The sequence below is a fragment of the Doryrhamphus excisus genome, chromosome 6 (assembly GCF_030265055.1).
Source record: "Doryrhamphus excisus isolate RoL2022-K1 chromosome 6, RoL_Dexc_1.0, whole genome shotgun sequence".
Classification (NCBI taxonomy): Eukaryota; Metazoa; Chordata; class Actinopteri; order Syngnathiformes; family Syngnathidae; genus Doryrhamphus; species Doryrhamphus excisus.
The window spans coordinates 18,618,808-18,637,495 of record NC_080471.1 but is presented as its reverse complement, the minus strand read 5'-3'; the positions used below and the strand labels follow the sequence as shown (position 1 = coordinate 18,637,495).

Sequence of the window (18,688 nt, the reverse complement as noted above, 5' to 3'; positions counted from 1 at the left end):
GTACCTTTGGTTCTGGACCAGGTGGTCCAGACGGGTGGGGTTCGTGTGGTGGTGGTGGGGGATGAATAAGCTCAGGGGCAGGACTGGGGCTGCTAAGAGAGTCAGCCTGAGAAGCTGCGGCTGCAGCAGGCGGCTCCTCTGGGTGTATACCCTCTAGCTGTACAGGCTGCTCAACAGCAGAGGGCGCTGGAGGCAACGAGGGCATGGGCAGAGAAGCCTCATCTTGCTGTGAAGTATTGTTAAAAGACATTTACAAACACAGCCTGCCAAGGGCACACAAAATAAAGCTCAGCCCAATACCTTGATCCTCACTGAATCAGCCAGAAAAGGCTTTTTTTTGTATTTTTGGATCAGATAATATAGCAGTAGCTTCTAAAACATGTTTAAAACTTGGCTAGGTCCACATTTATCAAGGAATGTATTACATTGAACCAATTCAGGGCCCAAAAATATGACCTTAACCAATGAGCTATTCAAGTTATTTCTTCTATTCACATATGACAAACACAGGCTAGAGTGGTTTACAGGACTCAGATTATTACCTGTTGCGGAGAGGGCAACTTATATCCAGTGGGGTCTATACGATTAGCAGGGTCTGGTGGCACTGGGTGCTGGTATCCAGGGTAACCAGGCGTGTCCTGAATGACAGGTGGGTCTTCTCTCACAGGTTCGGAAGACCGTGTGATGGCGGGCTCCGTGGGCAGACCCACCTCGTCGTTCAACGTCTCATCGAGTTCCTGATCCGTGTATGCACCTCCTTCTGTGTCCGTGTCCTCGTAGTCGGACGTGTGCCGGCTGTCCGTGCTGTACATGGAGTACTCGCTACCCGGTGCAGACAAGTAGGACAGGCGGTCGTCGTGGATATCCAAATCATCCTCCGTGGTGCCGTCCGCCTGAAAAGAAACCATTTATCTTTGGACTCACAACTCACATTAAATTGTTCTCCATTGTGGATTTATTAAAAACAAAAGGCTTGTTGCTCACCTTGCCCTCGGACACCCACACAAGCTGGTTCTGTTGCTGTTGTATTGTTTCTTTAAGTGCTCCGTACCAACCATCATTCATGTTGTTCAAGTTGATAGTGGCTGTAAAAAAGATTTGTTGGTAATTAATGTAAGAAAAATAACTCAACTTTTTAGTGCCTTTCTGTGACCACTCACTAGTGAACAGATGATGATTATTCTTCCTCAGTTTGATGGCTCGCTCATAGAGTTTTCTGGCGCTTTTCCTAGACTCTGGACAAAGTCTTGTCCTCATGTTCTTCACACCTTGCTTGTTGTCAGGATTTAGGAAAACAACAATAGGGTACCACTGAGCATAGTTCAGTCTGTCCACAGCATTAGGGGTGATGTCCAACACAGCGTGTTTGTCCTTTATGAGAGAAGAAGTGAAGAATGAAAGTAAGTAGGGTGTGAAGAAAAATCTACGAAGCATTTTGGATGCAAACAAAAGCAGAGTGGCTCACTCGGTCAATGATTTGTTTGATGGTGTGAAGACGAATAATTCCTGAACTCCGTTGGTCTGTTCCCGCATCTCTTGGCTCACTCTCTGGAAAACAATTAGAATAATGTGTAACATTTAAAACATAATTATTCATTTGTACATTGTGTGCATTATTATTCATTATTCATAAACATACTTGCAAGCTCAAAAAGATCCGGCTCTTCTCTGGAGAGTTTTTCTCGCGCAACATCAGCAATAGGCCCAAATATGACAACAGGCCTTAGAAAACCAGCTACAATTGCACACACAAAAATAAAAATTAGCTGATTTGGAATACAGATATATCATTTAACGAGTGCATGACCAGATTACTCACCTTCTCGCAGTACAACCCTTTCATATGCTGGGAATTTTGTCTGGACTGGCTGTGAGGAAAGATCTTCTCTGCTCTTCCGGAGGTTCCTTTTTGAACTGCGAAGACCACGGAACCTCCAGAAGTCCGCCCTGTCACCCCCGGCTGTTTTGGGGAGTGTATACTGCACACTGGAGAGCTGCTCTGCTCTGTTGACATACCGCAGGGAAGACAGAACAATTGACACATAAAGGTAATGAAAGTGTCATATACTTGGCACTGCTGATGTCAATACTGCCAGCAGCTAAGAGCATTTCAAGAAAATGACAGATTTAAAATAAATAACAAGACTGAACCCCCCCCAATGCTCCATTCATTGTCGATTCACTACACAATACTGAACACCATTAACAACAATTCTATGTGTGTACTTAATGTTGCGTGATCTGTCTATGAGGGTTGGTCACCTGTTTTTGTTGGGGATGATGCCCCTCTCCACCTCCTGATGGTTCTTGCCAATGCGAATCGCGAGCCAGGAACCCAGCTTGCCGTTGTAGAGGGTGTCCACCACACGGAACACCTCCCCCTTGTTAAAGCTTAACCCGTATGGAGATTCTTTCTCATACTCAAAGTGGGTTCGGATGTAGAAGGAGTCGCCCACATCAGACTCCACGATCCGTCGATAGACTGGAGAGGAAATCAACTGATCAGCTGGGAAATCGAATAAACTGAGGTTTTCTCACGGTGCTTTTAGTCGCATCACTTACCATCTTTCTTCTTTTGAGCCAATATGGTTACCTCTTCACCTTTAGGAAGGTCCAAAAGGAACAGTACCGCCTCCTCTCGGATTATGTTTGCAAAATCAACATTGTTTACCTGCAATTTGATGAAATTAATTATTTCTGATTCGTTTTTCACAGAATAATATTTAACTTTTTAGTTATTTTAAGCTAAATCATAAGCTTTCTTTTGCTCTTCTGTTCTCCATGTTGCCTGGGAAACTGCAGGTTTTAGTAGTGTATAAGAATTCAAGACATCCCTTAAAGAAAAGAGGTGTAACAAAAGAGATATACGGCTGTGAGGAAATGGTGCAAACAGTGAAAGGAAACTGTTTTTGTGTGTGTGTGCTCCCTCAGGTCATTGCTAAGAGACTGGCCCACAGCTAAAGGAATTCTACAGCGAGCATTGTGTACAAGCAGGACTGGAAAAAAAAAAAGGGGGGGGGGGGCGCTTGGTTGGGCTGCATACATACAATAAAACATAGCCACTCAGCTCCCTAATTATTTACATTACGAGAGAACAACTTTCTAATCTTATTGTACAGATTGCAGTCATTTTAAAAACACTTACCCTGAGAATTTGGTCTCCCTCCTCCAGGCCCTCCTTCGCGGCTGGACTATCCTCAAGCACTCCAGCAACAAAGATGCCGACGTCATTCCCTCCCGCCAGCCGCAGCCCCACGCTCTCACCCTTTTTGAACTTTACCAGCTTCATGCTTGGCCTGAGGAAGGAGGATGAAGAAAACAGTCAGACTTTATTAGACGTGATGCCCTTTTAATGGAATTCTGTTTTGCAAAACAAGCTCGACAGTGACTGGATCTCTGAATGCTATCCAATAATGTATTTTTTTGAGTATAAACTAGTAACAGCATAATAGCTGAGATGATAAAACTAGAAATGTCACAAATGTGCCTTTCTTAATCAATTTAAATATTTTATAATTGATACAATAAATATAAGAATCAGCACCAGGCAAAGCATCAATGTCCAACCATGTCATTTTATAAAAACATTGGGGCAGCACGGTGGAGGAGTGATTAGCGAGCAGACCACACAGCTAGCAGACCAGGGTTCAATTCCACCCTCGGCCATCTCTGTGTGGAGTTTGCATGTTCTCCCCGTGCATGTGTGGGTTTTCTCCCACACAGTCTCCCTTTTTTAATGCTAGGTTAATTGGCGACTCCAAATTGTCCATAGGTATGAATGGGAGTGTGAATGGTTGTTTGTCTATATGTGCTCTGTGATTGGCTGTACCCCGCCTCTCGCCCGAAGACAGCTGGGATAGGCTCCAGCACCCCCCACGACCCTCGTGAGGAAAAGCGGTAGAGAATGAATGAATGAATAAAAACTTTGCTTCGTATAGATAACGTACTGGCATACTGGCACTTCTAAAAGTGTTGCTATGTGAAGTGGCTATTTTCTCTCTCTCATTTTTCATCGAGTGTAATGCTTTTGTGAGCACAAAGGTTACAGTCACTTTGGCTTTGTAGTTAAAGATCTGTCATGTCGTATGACATTATTTTCAATCAAGTATTATCTTTGCCAAGGCTACATTTATGACACGTCTCATTTATATGCACACTGGTACCGAAGTATGCTGTCGTCATGAGCGGCGCTTGGCACAGGAGCGTCAGATGGGCTGACAGGCAGGTCGACATCAGGCTGTCCAGGCTGGGCATACACGGGCTTTGGCTCTAAATGCACAAAATTGTCACAGAAATAAAATGAATTGATGATATTCCTACACAAAAAAAAGTCAACAATAATTTAAAAAACAATAAGTGTTAAACACACACACACACAAACACACAATGTAGGCACATGGTGTCCTAAGCAAGGAGGACAAGCAGAGTGCTGCAGGCTGGAGAGAGACGTCAGACTAAATCAGCTCATATGGTTTATTTTCACTTGGCTCCAGGCAAACTAAGCCTGGCTCAGCAGGCATCGGAAGCTGAACTTTTTCTTGGAATTTATGCTTACGCACAAGCTGTGTCAAGCTACATTTCTTATTTGTTGTTATTCTGTAGCTCATGACATAGGAAACACATTGACAAAAAATGGCTTTAACCACTGAGGCTTGTGGCTCTGACCTGGAAGCGGCGGAAGTTGTTTCTCATCCCGAGCGAGTGCTGCCTCCTTCGGCTTGGGCAGAGGAAGTTCCTCCGAAAGCTTTGCTGGTGTTGAGGCCGCTTTTGATATCCGCTCTTCATCTCGACTTCTGTGACTGAGAGAGGATGTGGATTTGTTCAATTTGACTTTAAACATGGCCGGTAGTGATACAACAAACAGGCTTTCACTACACTGAAGTGGGTTAAAACTTTGTGGCAGGAAAAAAAATCAAAACAGGTCAAATGAACAGCTTGCTGCGTCTGTCTTCAAGGACACAGCTTTCCTGTTTTATATGTTCTATTTTTAGAGCATCTCATCTGCTGTCTTCAAGGTGAACATAAATGCATAGTGGTAAGGATGTTGGGAATATATCAATACATTGCAGAAGTCATCATCAGGGTCACATAAACAGTGGTGTCTTTGCATGAAAATCACGTACTTGGCCGTAAAAGCGATACACCAACTCGCCACCTAACTTAATGTTTACAGCTCACTAGTTGATCTCATCAGTACGGGCAAAATGCCAACCCAGCACGAGGATTTATACAGTGTTGTCATGTGGGGCTGAGGTATGTCGACAACATTGGCATTCTGAACAAGCTGGTCCACTGCCCTGGTAGCCACGTTAGACATTGATACAGTGCTTTTACGAACTTTGATTTCCAGTGCGACGTTCCTATTTGCCATTCTACCAGGAGAGTTGTCTAACAAACCAAGAAAAAAGCAGCTATATAACACATCTTTAATGTCAATTTAGAATAAACTGTAATACTGTGTACTGTCAATTATTCCTGCAGCGTTACAAAATTATGATATTCCAAATATTAAAATGACACATAAATCGAAACTTGTGACTACCAACTTGTGGCACCTTTAGTGAGTGTCAGAGGCAAAGAGTTGATTCAGTAAAGTAGCTCAATTAAAAAAATAAATAAAGTGTGCCGGGCGAAAACCCACAATGGGGGAGAACATGGTTTATTCATTTATTACTAACTCCTATTCCGACAAAATTCCGAAAAAAGTGGGTTGCATGTGTGCTATTTACTCACTTTATTAATTAATTAATTAATTCATACCGCTTATCCTCACGAGGGTCGCGGGGGTGCTGGAGCCTATACTAGCTGTCTTGGGGCAAGAGGCGGGGTACACCCTGGACTGGTCGCCAGCCAATCACAGGGCACATATAGACAAACAACCATTCACACTCACATTCATACCTATGGACAATTTGGAGTCGCCAATTAACCTAGCATGTTTTTGGAATGTGGGAGGAAACCGGAGTACCCGGAGAAAACCCACACATGCACGGGGAGAACATGCAAACTCCACATAGAGATGGCCTAAGGGTGGACTCACTTTATTTGTGTTTACAATTTTGGTTGAAAAAAAGTGGTATTATAATATAATATAGAAGACCGGTAAAATAGGTAAATCATATTAATTAATACAACAATGCTTTACAAAACGTTCACCTATATAAGTAGTATAGTTTAAAAGATTATGCAAATTTTGTTAAGAAAAAATAATAGTGACCTGCAGTGATTAGAGCATACTTGCAACCAAAATTGACCAGCTATTTACAAACTGTACCAATTTCTACCTGTATTGACAAGGGACTGTGTAAAAGTCAAACAATCTGTGGGAGTTTTGCATCAAAACACACTGAAGCAGAAATAAGCAAAGGAAGATAAAAATATATTGGTGCTCCTCACCTGCCATTGCTGATTTGAAGTGGCGAGTGTCTGGAGTGGTCTGACGGTTCCGATCGCCTGTCTGGAGAACGGGAGCGGCTGTTCCGACGTCTGTCATGCGATCGATTGGAATGGTCGGATGCCAGCGAATGGATATCTGAAATGTCTGGTAACACACATTCCGCTGTTTAACGCCCACATCGGTTAAAGTGGCCAAACAGTGAAACGCCACACACTCACCGTCTCTATCAGAGGCGTTTGCTGAAGCAATGCTGTCATCGAGGTCTGGGATGTTCAGCAAGGTCGCCCTGTCATCCCTCTGAACAACCATTTTTAGCTTGCCCTTTGACCTTTCTATCAGTTTCTTGGCATCGATCAAGGAGAGGTTTTCTGTCACTGTGCCATTGATCTATGAGAATCAGAAGAAAGATTGTTAGCCATAACATGATGAAGAAACTCATTCTCACGTTCAAGGATGTCTCCATTTGACACTTTAATACCGTATTTTGTACATGATTGGATTTGAAATTAAGAGCAGCATCAGACATATTGTGTATATCAGGGTGAAATCAAATTAAAGAGTGATGAGAAGCAGCCTGACAAGGAAAAAAAAAACCTCATGAGATTCTTCATTGGGTACGTAAGCCAATATGACCCAATATGACCTCCCTTTCAAAACATGATCATTTTCAGTTTTGATTGACACTGAAAGGTAATACTTTAACTATTCTTATTTCGGACCTCATTAGATTGTGCACAGATACAGATAAAAAGGTAAGTATGCATAGTTTTATTTTTAATTAATTCCTTTTATGCAAGAACAGAGTTGATGATAATTGATTGAGAGCGGTTACAGTTGAAAAGATACCTGTTACACGCACACAGCTACATTATGCACGCTGCAGAAAAAGAGGAGCTTCTGGAAGCACATCAGGTTGCATCTGTAAGTGCTGTTACGCAACATTTGACAGCACAAAACAGCAATAAAAAGCAAATGAAGGGGCTGCTTCCTTACAATTCCATTACATTAGCACTTCTTATTTCCACTCCTAACCATACCAAAATAGACAAAGAGGACACCATGCTAAATTGTTAGTTGCTTCATTCATATTTAATGTTTTATGATGTTTCCTCCCTTCACCTTCAGTACGACGTCCCCCTCCTGGATGTTTCCATCCCTGGCAGCCAGGCTCTCGGGGGAGATGTCCTTGACGAAGATGTGGCTGGCCAGGCGCAGGCCATACTCTGCTTGGAGAACGACAACAACAAAGACAAGGTTAGCACAGAGTTCACAAGACCGGCAAAGCACTGACCACGTTCAGGCGCTACTTCTACTACGGGATTAACCAAAGTGAAGATTAAAGAAGATTTTACTTAGATTTATTTGAGTTAACTTGGATTCTGCTGCAGCTGGCAAGTTTTGCGGTGGCTGGAAGTTAACCAAAAATGACTTGGGGAGTTCTTATTCTAAAGCTGATTCAACTATTAATAGCTGAGTAAAATAAAATTGAACAAATTTTTCCTTCTCGAGCCCCGACTTTGTGAGCCTCACCTTCATTTTTACGTGATTTGACCAGCGTGACCTTGGCGGGACGAGGGGGCAGGTTGTGTGAGCGGCGATCCGACCGCGGTGAGAGACTTCTCTCTCGTGAGCCACTGCGTTCACGTTCTCTGTCCCGTCGGCCGCAGCTCCGACCACTGCGCCTGCCCATGGCTCCGCCCACGCCACTGTAGGCGCCACTCCGTCCGCTCCGCGTCTCATATATCTCTTCATCGTAGCTGTCCTCCTCCTCATCATGCTCCGACATCGTTTCCCGCTCCCCAAGGCGACCCATGGGGACGTGCACCTTCCTTTTCCGTCTGATTGTCTGGTCAAAGTAAACACGATAAGCAGTTACAGAGAGGTCACATAAGTTTGACTCATTCACCACACACTTCATATGTGTCAATAACAAAATGAAATTGTAATACAATAACTAATAATAGGATGTGGACTCACAATTTTGGCAATTTTCCCACTTTTACGAAGCTGCTGGACTGCATATGCATGCTCCACATTGTCCATGGACACAGCATTGACCATGACAACTCTGTCATTTTCCCTAAAGGGAAGAGACGTCAGTGAGACATGCTGGAGTCTTACTGGAGCAGGATGGGGGAAATATAATAGTGCTAATTAGACTGTGATGCCAATAATAGCAGAGGAACTTACTGGAGTAGGCCCTCAGCTGGGCCGCCTTTTAGCACATCTGAGATGACAATGGAGGTCTCGCCGCTCTGAAAATGAGGGTTATCGCGACCTCCTGATATGGCTATCCCGAAGCCAAACCCTGGTGCCTGTATAGAAAAATACAGTATGTGCATCAAAATGATTGTGCAACATGACGGAAGTGTCTGAATTTTTACTGATTTGTGTACATTGTACAACCACAATATGTCTGCAAAAAAGAAAAGATACAAAGATATTTGGACCAGGACTAGTTTGCAAAGATGAAGTTTGACTACAAACCCTGTGCAGTGTTACAGTGTGCTGTTCCCAAATGACAGTCTCCTCCATAGCTGCGCTCTGGAAAACACAACAATAAAGACAGTAATTAAAATTCAGAAAATTAATTCCACCAGCAAATGTCATGTTGACAGCTGTTGTTGTATCAACACATTTTACTGTGTTCCAAATACCATAACTTGGGTAAAATTTTGAATTTCCAAACATTCATTTTAGTGTGATAAGATGTGGATAAGCGTCATCCACTACATTTAAAAAAAAATAAAAATAAAAAACTTGTACATATAAGCTGCATATGTCCACGTCACACACACACAAGTCCATGAGGACCGGGCAGCTTTTCATTCGGCAAGTTTTAGTTCCCGACTAAAAAAAGAGAGAAAAACAGCTTTTGAGAAAATATACATTTGAAGCAGAACTTTTACTTTGACAAATATTTTTTTGCTTTTCTGAGAGTTCAAATTATCTTGCCTATAAGCTCGCCTGCTGAAAAAGTGTGAGCAGCCCTGGGTTATGGTGTACTCAACACAGTAGGTACAATGATAAAACCCCTGCAAGATAAAATGAGGCCACACTGACAAGAGTCAATGAAATTAAAATGCAACCTTGGTCACAGTAACCCCCCTGAGAGGAAGAGATGAAGGTCGACTCCTCAGCTGTTGGGGGCGACCTTGTCCTCAGCGCACCCCCCCCCCCCCTTCATTCTTTAACTGATCGCTGCTTCTTCATCATTTCACGTCCACTTGCTGTTTAAAGGATGTTACAGTAGGTTTGAGTATGTATGAATGAGTACAGTAGGCATGAGGATAAACTGACCCATTTACTACTTGATGCATCTGAGGTACGGTTTTATCGGAAATGTAGTGGCAGCTCAGTGACACCTCCAACAAGGGCTGCTCATCTTTTCTATTAGAGATCATAATGTTATGCCATCCTGTGGGAGTTTCTCATGTGAGTTACTCCTTGCTACTTTAACCAGTTATTGTTGTGTTGGGCTCTATCTGGGCTTCTGCTAGACAGACCTGCAGGGGCAGAATCTGGAATCGACTGTTTGTATAGATCTTGGACATAAATAATATATAACATACACTCATCACATGTAAGCATTGACAGTGTACTTTTTGTGGTGGCTACCGTCTCATCAATGTAACGTTAGTGACACCTAGTGGCCAGTGGAGAATACAGTTTGTAAGGAGCGATTAACAATGCACTTCAATTACTTTATTCTCAGGGAACACATATGCAGTGACCATTCACACAGGAGCTGCTGTCGGCCACAACTCACAACAGTATCTGCTCTCGCCACACTGCTAACCAACCAACCAATCAGCAAAAAAACAAGCAAAATGGGACAAAGCGCTGCCCCCATTAAACATGCAAAAACTGTGGGATTTCGAACTGTATATTATTTTTTCCGGTCACAAGCGACTGCTTGTATCCGAGTGCCAATATTGGAGACTTGAGATGCAGTCCGATATAATTATCGGATCGGGACATCCTTAGTCAGCACACAAAAGTGAGTACACTCACATTTCTGTAAAAAAACAAATATTTTTTTTCATGGGACAACACAAAAAAAATGACACAATGATACAATGTGATGCAGTCAAGTGGCAACTGGCAACAAAAGTGAATATACCCTTATATATATTAAACTCCAGTAATTGGGCCTTAGCTTAGCTTAGCTATTTTCTCCCTGGGGTCATGTGACTAATTGGTGTTGCAAGGTTCTTGTTCAATTAAAAAGACCAGTCCAGTCATATTTTGTCATTGTATTTTTCTTAAAAGTAATGCTATAATCTCGTCTCGTGGACCAGTCTCGCACATCGCCTCATCTCATGAGTCGGGTGCCTCGTGACCCACCTTGTATCCACACTAAATATTGATACTTTATACTCAAATTTGGGTGTTTAGACATTAATGGTTGTCTGAGTAGTTATTTTAGGGGCAATACATTCACACTGTTAGCCAAGCTGTAAAATAACTCTACATTGTAAGTATTACAAGTGTTGTGTCTTTGTCCTATGAAAAGATTATTTGCTTTTGGACTTCTGCTTCAAAGGACTCCTTTAAAGAGTCAAAAAGTACTGAAAAACATCAAAAGTGCTTTTAAGTGCCCACCAGTTTTTTTAAATCCCTTTTACACAGAGACTCTCTCTCTCTCTCTCTCACACACACACACACACACACACACACACACACACACACACACACACACACACACACACCCCTTCGCCTTTGAAGCTGTCTGGTTTTGCTTTTTCCTCCTGCAGAGCTGGTTGCTCCAGCAACTGAGGGGGACCACTGTAGGGTTCTTTAAGTGGCCTGACATTTGCAGAGCTTGTCAGGAGGACGCTGCTGCAGTTTGGACACCAAAAGGTCTCTCTGTACCTTTTGGATGATGAAAATAACCTTAAACTTGTAAGGAAAGGATTATTGATGATGGGCAAAACTAAAAAAAAGTGCAGTTTTAACACATCTATCTACTAAAAAGGCATTTATCACTAGCCCAAGCTACTGTTGCCTATTACAATAAACCCCATTGGGCTTTTCCTTGACCCATGCACCAATAACATTTTGTCCAACATGTAAAAACCGAGTAGCAATATGAAGATCATCATTAGTGTTATGATAACAGCTCGTGTACTGACGGACGTTCAAGCTGCACCAGTGAACAATGTGTTTTTGCAGTGCACATCTTGCCTAAGCACAAACAACCGGTGCCAACACAAGCCTCATGCCACAAGGCAAAGCCAACCCTGGCAGGGTTGGTGGAGATGCTCAGGCCGTGCTTGGGGTGGAATACGACTAAACAACTTGGGAGAAGCCACAACCCAGATGGACAGTCAAACAGATGGATCGCACAGCTGAAAGGCAGGAAATATGTGGTCACAATGGACTGTGTCGAATCAATACACAATATGTCACACTAGAATTCAATAGAAGCACGAACAGCTTCCCAGTAAAAGAATTGTCCAATAATGTCTATACAAACTTAATTAGGTGATTAATAATGATTAACTCCATGATTATTCAATTACCAAAAATGTTTTTAATCTGTGGACTTGATGATAAATGTCCACAATAGATGTGTCACTATAAGGGCTGCAGCAACAAATCGATAAAAATCGACAATTAAAACAAATTTCATTAGCGATTTGTTGTGTGGCCCGATTAATGTGTCACTCACTACATTGCAGAAGCGTTTACTTCACCTCTAGAGATTTGTCAATGCTTGCTGACAGAATTAATAAAATTGATAAATGTCAAAGAGTACACTGTTTTCCCCTTGGAGGTGGAAAAGCACTATACAAGTGAAAGACAATATACCATTTATTTGGAGCATTTGGAAACACTGAGTCCCACACAATCGACACCATACTTGTTTACAAGTGAGCTCAGCAGAAGTTACAAGAGACAGTGAAAAACGGGCGACACTTTTCTGGTACGGGAAGCGGACAAAACCCACCACACATTCATCAGGGGTCCAGGCAGGACCTAAAGAAGGCAAAAGATCATACTTTTCTGACGGTTCGTTTTTTGCCCGTTTTTAAGGTCCACGGCTGTTGAAAATTATCCTTTTTTAAAGGTGCTTAAATGACACTTTTCTGGTCCGGGAGGTGGACAGAACCCACCACACATTCATCAGGGGTCCAGGCAGGACCTAAAGAAGGCAAAAAAAAATCAGACTTTTCTGACTGTTTGATTTTTTCGCCCGTTTTGGAGGTCCTCGGCTGTTGAAAATTATCATTTTTTGAGGTGCTTAAATTACTCTTTTCTGGTCCGGGAGGTGGACAAAACCCACCACACATTCATCAGGGGTCCAGGCAGGACCTAAAGAAGGCAAAAAATCCGACTTTTGATTTTCGCCCGTTTTGGAGGTCCTCAGCTGTTGCTAAACCCATAGCACAAACACGAATAATCCCACCTTATTGGAGCTTTTCTTTTCTAAAATCAATGATCAGAGCTATTTTTTTTATATTATTGGACTTATCAGTACAACGTCATAATTCCTCTTAACGATCCAATAACCATCATACACCCTTGGTTTTAATCTTGTGATATCTTGTGACACCCTTAGTCCACAACATGAAATAAATCATAAATATTAACTTAAGTCACAAAGGGAGGTTTATTGTACATGCGCTTTCATTTTCGCTTCAGTTTGCAGTCACATTAAAATTACGATGCAAGCTCCCGAAAATGCTCCTCAGCAGAAAAACTTGTGGTTCTTTCATGAGTACAATATATTTGTTGTTGTGTTGTGTGGTGTGGTTTGGGGGGAAAAGCACTTCCTTTTTCAATCAAGCCCCTCTGGGACCTGAGGAAGCCCATTAGCTTGTCCTTGTGATGAGAAGGGTTAGAAACTAGAAATCTATGAGCCTCAATACAATATCAAAGTATAACTTTGACTGATCTCTTGAGGACACCAGCACATTTTGACAAAATCCGAAGCATCAGATAGAAAATATGCATGATTTAAAGGGTTACTAAAATTCAAGTATATCTCGGTATACAATAGGTGTTGTTGATGGGGGTGATATACACAACAACAAAGGTAATAAACTAACAGTCAACAGGTGAGTGTTTTATGAGCAGCATTGAAGAGAAGCATTTGCTCAAGATAGTTTAGCGTTACCTCTCATAAATCATGGCTGAGTTAAATTACAATGATGCAAGTGCGGTATTTGCTAAATACAAAGACCAGAGGAACTTACATCAGTTCATTATGGGCACTACAAAAGCATCTCCAGGATACTGAGGATACTCAGTACATCCAGCAGCAGCATATGACGACGCCAATCATAGCAAGGACACCCCAGCCCAAACCTTCGTTCACGTCTCTCGACTGAAAAACAACACTAATTATGATCTCAGATGACATATAGTAGAGATACATCCCAATGCTTCCTTTGATTCGCATGCAGAGGGGAGAAACGTCCTCTCCTAACATCCTTCTTCAAAATGGATCCCCTCCCCACAACTCTCTTTACACGCTCATGGGATTGAAGCAAATCCCCTCGGGCTTGGCAGCGATCTGTGTGGGATCTGCAGTTCCGCTATAGCATGGGACTCCTCTGTGCTCGTGAACATCCATCCGCAGTGTAAACTGCTGTATCGGAATTAACCCTTGGGCTGCCGCATTGACTCCCAAGTATTGATGCCTCACGGCGTGATGCATATTTTTTTTACTCCTCTCTTCCCCTGTGCAAGTCAGAGTGAACAGGATGGTGATGTCACACATAGGAGATGACGCCTATAAAAATGCTGTCGGTTTTGTTCAGGCCAGTCAACACTTACAAAACCTAGCAACCGAACATTCATTTACTTTCTACCGCTTATCGTCACAAGGGGGTGCTGGAGCCTATCCCAGCTGTCTTCAGGCGAGAGGCGGGGTACACCCTGGACTGGTCGCCAGCCAATCACAGGGCACATATAGACAAACAACCATTCACACTCACATTCATACCTATGGATAATTTGGAGTCGGCAATTAACCTAGCATGTTTTTGGAATGTGGGAGGAAACTGGAGTACCCGGAGAAAACCCACGCATGCACAGGGAGAACATGCAAACTCCACACAGAGATGGCCGAGGGTGGAATTGAACCCTGGTCTCCTAGCTGTGAGGTCTGCGCGCTAACCACTCGACCAGCAACCGAACAATTAAAGCAAATTAAACAGAACCTACGAAGCTGGTGTGGAAAGTGGAAACTAAGTAGTTCCCCATAAAACCGGCTAACGAGAAATGTGTGCACAATTCATCACTCAATAAAATGTGCTTTTCTTCCTAACCACATAGAGGAAAAATTCCTCACTACATGTATCAGTAGTGGTTATTAAAGGCTGACATTATGTTCCTCTTTGCAATGCAGCTTGTGTTCCAGGTCACATTGAGAAGATAGGTGTGACAGCTATGACACGAAGGTACAACACAACGCCCCGATGCTGTATCAGGGATTCATGATTCATGCATAAAGTGACCCTTAAAGCCAGTTACGATGACAATCCATCGTGTCAAGATATGACCACAGAAACAAATTTCAGCTGTTTGATATAACATAACAGCAGATGTCTGCGGGATGACCAGAAGAGGTCTATGTGCAGCAGATGCTTTTGCAGTCTGACACATTTGTAGCATTTTTGCAAGGAAACGTCGTCAAATATTGTCAAGTCAAATGTGTCAAGGACTCTTCCCCAAAAAAGACTCAATGTTGTTATTAAAGTAACAGGTGCTTAGAATAGAAGAAAATAAGCTTTTACTTATCAGGCAATGTGGAAATACTGGATTTACAGCAGCAAAGTAGACATTAGCAGCACAGAAAAACGAAAAATCAAGTAGATGTTTCCAACAGTGTTAACAAAATATTTAAATACTAAGGGTGAGTCGGATTCTCCAGCAACCATTACAGATTTTTGCATTTTTGCCGGTACGAGTATGAAACGAGTACAGCTCGTCAGTATCTGTATTAATGACGGAAAATCCTCATTATGTATTCACTCTACTGGGCTGGTCAATATGGACCAAAAAAGTCATATCCCGATATAAGATATACCTCTTATATATGTGTGTGTGTGTGTGTGTATATATAAGTATTTTTTTTTTTTTCGCAAAGTGAGTTTAGACAAAATCAAAGCGTGTCAAGTTTTTTTATTAGAATAAATTTTTTTTTTCACCGTATTTTCTGGACTATAAGTCGCTCCGGAGTATAAGTCGCACAAGGCCAAAAATGCATAATTATGTAGAAAAAAACATACGTAAGTCGCACTGGAGTATAAGTCGCATTTTTTGCTGGCAATTTATTTTACAAACTACTTGACCAAACCAGACATTACGTCCTCTTGGAAGGCAAGTTCTATGGAAGGCAAGGTTATTCAGCTACACCAAAAATAAACATGAACAGAAAAGGTGTCCAGTGTTTATGTAACATTAACAGCTTTTTCATTTATAAGTCGCTCTGGAGTATAAGTCGCAGGAACAGCCAACCTATGAAAAAAGTGCGAAAAGTCGGGAAAATATGGTAATTTTAAAGCATCATGCAAGATGCGCATTAAAAAAATCGTATCTAAAAATAGTAGCTAAAGCAGACCACGTGTATGACAAACCATAAGCTAAATGCTCTGAATTTGAGTGCCATATTATTAAGGTACTTGCCTTTCCTGAGTCGCCGGGCTTCTGCTCTGACGGAGATATAGCGATACAGCGCAAATGCAGTCTTTATTGATATCAGCCATATGGCTAATTTCGATATCGCGCTTCAATAAATATTGATATTTTAAAAACATCTATATCGCCCAGCTCTAACATCACCCCTCAGTAGTTGTGCACATAACCTGAGTCGTATGTAGTGGAAACTCTGAAGTAATCAGTATTTGTTTCAAATTCATCAGTGAGATCCGACTAAACCATGTTGGTCATTCCAACCCACTTAGCATTCAGGAATCAGGACAATCATCAAGTTGGTGAAGCCTGACAGACATAACGTCACATCCCTGGCGAGGGAGAAGAGTTAAATTTACTTCCATTAGAGCAGAGCTTCTGACAGACAAGTGACAGATTCCACACATACTGTAGTTTGCTTTCTGATTGGTTGCCTTGACCAAAATGTGCACCCTATAGAATCAAACTGTAATTTTACTGGAAGCAACCACGGATGGGAATGAACATCTACAAAGTGAAGCTTTAACTGTGTAGTCTTGACATTTAAAAAAAAAAGTGTCGGTTTACTGTAGTAGTAGTAACTCTAGTTGTAACAGTACAGGGTTCAAGCAACCTGTTGCATTAATATTGACATCATCCAACCAAACATAAAACTGCAGAAAACAAAAAAGCAGCCACTTTTAGCTTTGATTGTCCTTGATAATCTTCACAACACCTCCCACCGTTGGAGCTGCTGATGCTAACCAGAGACACAGAAGGAAATCAGCTCCCGCCCTCAATCAAGCCTCAGTGGAAGTTATCAGCGGCCCACACGGAGCCCAGGAGGGCAGGAATGTGCTGATAAGAGGAGCTGCTGACCTGCCCCCCTCCACCTCCTCTCTCTTGTCACCGCGTGTGGGATGTTGACAACACAGTCATGATAAAAGCTTGATTCTGCACCACGCAGAGAGGTTAGTTGTGAAAGGTGATGAATGACATTTTCGGAGATTATTCAACTTGATAGCTTTCAGCTGAGAATTACAAGCTGAGTGACGCGCAAGCAAGCTTCTCTGCTACTACTGTATAACGTTTGGTGCATCCTTAAAGTTCAAAAACAATACATTACAGGTTGCTGGCAGGCAACTTGGTCAGATTTCCAATTATTTTTAATGAAATTTAGTTAATCCATTCAGGGGTTAGTAACATGGGACATTTACACTGAAAGACACCATATAAACCTTGCAATCCTACCTACACCTAGTGTTCCTACAGTCACTCGTTAGCTCTGATGAGTGAGAAACATTATTTCAATGGAGTGGAGTTTAACTGCTGTCTCAGCTCAAGCAGAAGCTGTAGTAATTCTCCAATTCTACTTCAGATTTGTTAGCTTAAACCACCATCGCTGCATAAGACTTCAAAACATGATATTATAGTCGTCCCTTGCTATATTGTGGTTTGAACACCGCTCAGTGACTGTCATGGTTTTTCACAAATGAATTAATTCATAAATGACCACTGTTTCGTGGGAAGACTATGGACTGTTATTGGTAAAAAAAAAAATAAAAAAATAAAAGACTAGTTATACTAGTATTCTGGTCACTTGGCATCAATGATATTACATTGATGAGACATGGAATTAAATTTAAGAGTGCCAAAAAGTTCTCCTCACATTCTGTGTGGAAGTGTTAAGTTTTTGGTTTCTTACAGTGTCCTTCTTCTCCACTCCAAAAAAATTGTTTAAGTTTAAAATAAAAGAATTGGAGGCTAACAAGTTAGCTCAGTAACATGCTATGTTTAAAGCAGCATCTGTCTCTTATGTCCCTGAAAACACTGCAAATTGTGAGGTGGTAACAGGCATGCTAAAAAAAATGTGGTAATAGCATCCGCAGGTGAGTCCTTGGCAAAAAATGCACTTTTTGCCAAGAGATACTACATACTATAGTTTTTCTTTGGACACGCCTTTTTGAGAATAGTCCTTCTTTCAGAATAAGTTTTGAGCCAACTAAACAACAGGAAAAAAAAATGAAAACACACAGTTTGAAATAATCTTTTGATGCAAGACAAACTGAGCTCAACTCTTGCAAAATATGCTAACATCTTGCATAACATCATCCATCTTTTAGTAAAAGTCTTGCAAAGCTACAATAGATGGAGGGGGAGGACACACCACCAGAATGAATCCTGTGACTCTTGCTGAGCTGAGGTTTCACGTGATAGTCTCACATCCTACGTGATGGCAACTTGAAAGAGGATTTTTTTTTTTCCAGAAAACTGTACAAACTCGAGGGCATTTCCACTTCAGTTTCTGTACTTAATGAACCTTTTGTAGTCTGGATTTTGCAGCATGGATGTGCTATGATTTAAATAGCTACAATTATCAATAAAATTCACAACAACCCCAGTGTTATGCAACATCGGTTCACATCTCTCAGATTTAGTTTCTACTTAGGAAACCCTTCATAAGGGCAAAGCAAAAATGTTTCGATGTGATGTAAGAGAACATAAAAACACGCATATACAGCATCTTAGGCTTTCTTTTGAGACATCAATGCATGTTAAATTCCTACTCAAGCCAACAAAGAACAGCAATGAATACTGTGTCCTTCCGAAACCACAGTGACTCTGGTGACTGCTGCTGCTCCCATGACAGCTCAGGGTGACGATAAT

General features: G+C 41.8%; 1 protein-coding gene across 14 annotated transcripts in view; it reads right to left on the bottom strand.

The window, feature by feature from the left end:
• tjp1b (tight junction protein 1b) overlaps window positions 1-18,688 on the bottom strand; it is a 78,815-nt gene that overhangs the window by 10,126 nt on the left and 50,001 nt on the right. For 9 of the 14 annotated variants that reach the window (XM_058075564.1, XM_058075566.1, XM_058075567.1 and 6 more), the window contains 19 exons: window positions 8,885-8,941; window positions 8,588-8,712; window positions 8,375-8,477; window positions 7,928-8,243; window positions 7,517-7,623; window positions 6,616-6,784; window positions 6,397-6,541; window positions 4,666-4,799; window positions 4,164-4,269; window positions 3,146-3,296; window positions 2,563-2,671; window positions 2,263-2,482; window positions 1,820-2,004; window positions 1,640-1,735; window positions 1,466-1,548; window positions 1,161-1,371; window positions 985-1,085; window positions 543-893; window positions 5-226 (listed from right to left, as the gene is read on the bottom strand). In XM_058075564.1, the coding sequence (XP_057931547.1) occupies window positions 5-226; window positions 543-893; window positions 985-1,085; window positions 1,161-1,371; window positions 1,466-1,548; window positions 1,640-1,735; window positions 1,820-2,004; window positions 2,263-2,482; window positions 2,563-2,671; window positions 3,146-3,296; window positions 4,164-4,269; window positions 4,666-4,799; window positions 6,397-6,541; window positions 6,616-6,784; window positions 7,517-7,623; window positions 7,928-8,243; window positions 8,375-8,477; window positions 8,588-8,712; window positions 8,885-8,941 (2,991 nt within the window). The remainder of the gene's footprint in view (window positions 1-4; window positions 227-542; window positions 894-984; window positions 1,086-1,160; window positions 1,372-1,465; window positions 1,549-1,639; window positions 1,736-1,819; window positions 2,005-2,262; window positions 2,483-2,562; window positions 2,672-3,145; window positions 3,297-4,163; window positions 4,270-4,665; window positions 4,800-6,396; window positions 6,542-6,615; window positions 6,785-7,516; window positions 7,624-7,927; window positions 8,244-8,374; window positions 8,478-8,587; window positions 8,713-8,884; window positions 8,942-18,688) is intronic. The other 5 variants (XM_058075565.1, XM_058075572.1, XM_058075578.1 and 2 more) reach the window with 3 other exon arrangements.